The 4,587-nt window shown below is 36.8% G+C and overlaps 1 protein-coding gene across 1 annotated transcript in view; it reads left to right on the forward strand.

Moving 5' to 3' along the window:
• The window catches only part of ATP1B3 (ATPase Na+/K+ transporting subunit beta 3), a 54,706-nt gene extending 50,497 nt beyond the window's left edge, over nucleotides 1–4,209 (forward strand). The window contains exon 7 of the mRNA XM_007947534.1: nucleotides 4,036–4,209. Within this exon, the coding sequence (XP_007945725.1) occupies nucleotides 4,036–4,209 (174 nt within the window). The remainder of the gene's footprint in view (nucleotides 1–4,035) is intronic.
• The last annotated feature ends 378 nt before the right edge of the window (nucleotides 4,210–4,587 follow it).

Below are 4,587 nucleotides of genomic sequence, written 5' to 3' on the forward strand. Positions count from 1 at the left end.
TTGATTTTTTCCTATTGTCTTTCTGTTTTCTGTTTCATTGATTTTTGCTCAAATCTTGATTATTTCCTTTCTCCTGGTGGGTTTCCTTGCTGTGCTTTTTCTAATTGTTGGAGATGTTGGTTTAAAGTGTTGATTTTGGCTCTTCTTTTTTTCTTTTATTTTTATTTTTCAATTTTTATTTCTTCTCTTACCCAGTCTTTCTCAAGGAGTGTGTTGTTCAGTTTCCATGTGTTTTTACTCTTTTTCTGTTGATCTTCCTATTGTTGATTTCTCATTTGATAGTATTGTGATCTGAGAAGATGCTTTGCAGTATTTCATTGTTTTTAAATTTATGAAGTCTTGCTTTATGGCCTCACATATGGTCTACTGTGGAAAATGTTCCAGGTGCACTGGAAAAGAATGTAGACTGTGCTGTTGTTGGGTGAAGTGCTCTGTAGATGTCTATAAGGTCAAGTTGGTGGAGTGCATTGTTTAGCTCTTCTGCCTCTTTGTTGAGTTTCTTTCCAGTTGTTCTTTCATTGAAAGTGCTGTATTAAAAGTCTCCCACAATGACTGTGGAGTCATCTATTTGACTTTTAAAGTCTGATTTATATATTTTGGGGCTCTTTCATTGGGTCCATAGATACTTATGGTTATATCTTCATGTTCAATTGACCCTTTAATCATTATATAATGTCTTTCCTTGTCTCGTATGGTGGTTTTTGTCTTAATGTCAATTTGATCAGAAATTAATATTACCACCTCTGCTCTTTTATGGTTGCCAGTTGCTTGATATATCTTTTCCCAGACTTTGATTTTTAGTCTATTTTTGTCTTTGTGTCTAAGGTGTGTCTCTTGTAGACAGCATAATGATTGGTTTTGTTTTCTTATCCAATCTGCAACTTTCTGTCTGTTGAGTGGTGCATTTAATCCATTCATATTCAGTATAGTTATTCATGAGTGTGAATTGGTTGCTGTCATTTTGCTATGTGTTTTTTCATGGTGTTTCTTTGTTACATATTTTTTCTGTGCTGAGCTCATTATTTTTATGAATTGTGTTATCATTTCCTTTGTTGCTGTTGTTTTAGTATTTGCTGAAATTTATGCTTGTCCTCTTTTTTATTGTGACGTGAAGGTTTATCGTTTTTCTTTGAGGTTACCCTGTAAATTATAATTTTCTCCCTGAGTTTGGGATAGTCCTTTCTATCTTGCAACTCACTTGACTTCCTCACCATTTAGAAGTTCTGTAACTACACAGTATTATCTCTTTTTGGTTTGTAGTTGTCTTCATTTGCCAATTGAAGTCTCTGGTTCCCTGCTTTCAATCTTGTAAGCTCAATTTACTTTGGATATGTCCATAGCTGTGATTTCTGGGTTATGTCATCTTGTGTATTAATGGTCAGTTGTTGTTTGCTATTTTTGGTTCTCTGTTCAAAGGACTCCCTTTAGCATGTCTTATAAGGTTGGTCGGGTTTTAACAAATTTCCTTAGTTTCTGCTTATCTGGAAATCTCCTAATTTCACCATCATATTTGAGGGACAATTTTGCTGGGTATATAATTCTTGGTTGAAAATTTTTCTCTTTCAGGGTTTTATATATACCATCCCATTGCCTTCTCGCTTGTATGATTTCTGCTGATTAATCAGGGCTTATTCTTACTGGTTGTCCTTTGTTAAGTAGCTTTTTGTTTTTCCCATGCTGCTTTCAGGATACTGTCATTGTCTTTAGTTTTGATGATTTTGATGATGATATGTCTTGGTGATTTTCTTTTGGGGTCTGTCCTGTTTGGGGTTCGTTGGACTTCCTGAATGGATATATTCTTATCTTTCATTGTATCAGGGAAGTTCTCTCCCAACAAATCTTGGACAATTTTCTCAGTGGTTTTATTTTTCTCTTCCTGTTCTGGAATTCCACTGACACATAGGTTATTCCTTTTGATGGTATCCCACATGGACCTTAGTTTTCATTTTGTTTTGATCTTTTTTCTGATTGATCCCTTTCCAAAGAAGTATTCAGGTATTTGTCTTCAACCTTATTAATTCTGTCTTCCATTGCATCCGTTCTACTCCTTTGCCCTTTCAATGTGTTAGCTATTTCTGACAATTTAGTATTAATCTTCTAGATTTCTATCTGTAGATTTTGAATCATTTCTAAGTTCTCATTTATTTTGTCATTTTGTTCTTGTATTTTCTTCCAGAATTCTTCTAGGGATTTGTCTGTGTTTTCTTTGATCTGTCTCTCAGTCCTTTGAAGATACCTAAATATAATTCTTTTGAATTCCTTATCAGGGAGTTCCAATGCTGTTTCTTCCTCAGGGATATGTTCTGGGTCTGTATCCTGCTCTCTAGTTTCTACCACTATATCTTCTTTGTTTGGACTGTGATGGTCTTTTGTCTCTAAGACATTGTGATGTTGTTGTATTTAGATCTCTGTTAACTGTGAAGAGCAGCCAAGGGTGAGTCAGGTTCTTCTTGGTGGTTATCGTTGGCCTCTTGGTGGAGAAGGAGGTCACTCTCACTCAGTAAGTGAAGCTGCAAGAGGTGTGGGTGTAGTTGTGTCGTATGGGGACTGTTGCTGTTTCCCACTCAGTTAGATAAAAATAGCAATCGAATAACCATCAAAAAAAATAAAAGCCAATGGATAAACAACACACCGTGTAAACAAACAGGAACAGTAACCAAAAAAGAGAAAAGGGAAAAATACAAAAACAAAACAAAACAAAAAACATCACAATATCTGGGGAGAGGCCAAAAAGAGAAAAAAGTAGAGAAGGAGAACAATGAAGAAAAAAATGGGAAAAACTCAGAAAAACAAGGAACAGGGTTACCCACAAGAAAGAAAATGAAAAAAAATTGGAACCTGAAACAGGGAAAAGAAAAAAAGCTGAAAACTGGATCCTGGCAAGGGAAGAATAAAGAATGATAATAAAAAGGACAAAAGTAATAATAATAGTAGTAGTTTTAAAACAGACAAAAACAAACAAAAAGAAAAAAAAAAATTCTGGACAGGGCGGAGCACCCAGGCTCTGTCCGAGCACACAGACTGGGATGGAATTCCTGCCAGCCTAGAAGGTCTCTGGGAGTGAGGGATGGCCGCACCTCAATTCACCAAGATGGTGTGAGATATAAGAGTAACAAGGGAAATGTCGCACCTTTTCAGTAGTCCTTGTGTCCGGAATATCTTTGTGGTTCCCAGCAAGTGGAGCCTATTCTTAAGTCCCTGGAATCTGGGAAATCGCTGTTGCTTTAGATATCCAAAATGGTTAAGCCACTTGTAAACATTCAAAATGGCTGCACTCTCCAGACAGGCAAAAGTCCACAGCTCAGCCCACCTTTCTCTTCACTGCTTCCCCTTTTATTCCCCAGCCATCAGAGCAGTCCTCCATGCAGTCCCTGGCTAGCAGGGCTGATTATTAGGTTAATTCTTAGGTCCTGCCACCACTCGGCAGTATCCAAGCTATCTGTGCCGTCAGGATTGCTGCCAGACTGCAGCTCCATATGTCTCCTTTTTTGATGTTTTCATGCAAATTCTTCTGCTAGTTGGCGCTTAGTCCACTTCTATATCCTTTCCTTCAAGGCTCAGGGGTCCAGGATTATCTTCTGTATCTGTGTTAATTGGTTCCCCTTTTCTTTGTTTAAGAGAGTCTGTGCAGTCCTGCCTATTCCACCATCTTACCAGAACTCCACAATGCAGTAAAATTTTTGAAAGATAAACAAAATTATTAAATAACTCTTAAATGAAAGAGGAAATTCTAAGCAAGATTATAGAATGTATAATGGCAGTGAAACACAACATAATCATAATCTATAGCATACATTTAAAGCAGGAAAATTAATAGCCATATACACACTTATCAATAAAAATGAAATGTGAAAATAAAATAGCCAGCTTTTAAAAAAACACAAAGTAAATGAAACAGTGAATAGAAAATAATAGGGCCAAAATCTTAAGGATTTTTTTTTTTTTTTAATTTACATAATAGATCAACTCTTGATAGAGAAAACTAGATGCAGTCACTACAGAATTTTGATCAGTGTATTTTCCTTTATTTGCCAGGTGGGGTACCGACAGCCAATAGTTGCTGTCCAGGCATTCTTTTCTCAGCTTAACGATACCAAGAAAGAAGCAACATTTGACTGCAAGATTGATGGCTCTTCCAACCTGAAAAATGAGGATGATCGTGACAAGTTTTTGGGACGAGTTACGTTCAAAATCACAGTGAATGCCTAGTATGAGTAGGATATCTCTACAGAGTAAATGTTGTATTGTCTGTCTTCATTTTGTATCAGCTGGACCTGCCATTCTAGGATTATGAAACCACCTTGGAGAAAGGTGGGTGGTACGTGACACTGGGGTAACATCATGTGCTTCCAGATCATAATGTTCAGTGTCCTCCGAAGGAACTGCCTGTTGCCTCTGCTGCCCTTTGAACCAGTGTACAGACGCCATATTAGGGACTGGTAAATACCTGATAGAAATCATGTATAATGGGGTCTTATCCTATTTTTATGTGGTCTTAATTGCCAAGTGTCTAAAGCTTAATGTGCTGTGCTGTGTAAATATTTTATGGATTTAACACTGGTTAACTGTCATTTTGATGCCAACACA

This window comes from Orycteropus afer, unplaced genomic scaffold (genome assembly GCF_000298275.1).
Source record: "Orycteropus afer afer isolate SDZICR_OR568_19922 unplaced genomic scaffold, OryAfe1.0 scaffold00188, whole genome shotgun sequence".
NCBI classification, from domain to species: domain Eukaryota; kingdom Metazoa; phylum Chordata; class Mammalia; order Tubulidentata; family Orycteropodidae; genus Orycteropus; species Orycteropus afer.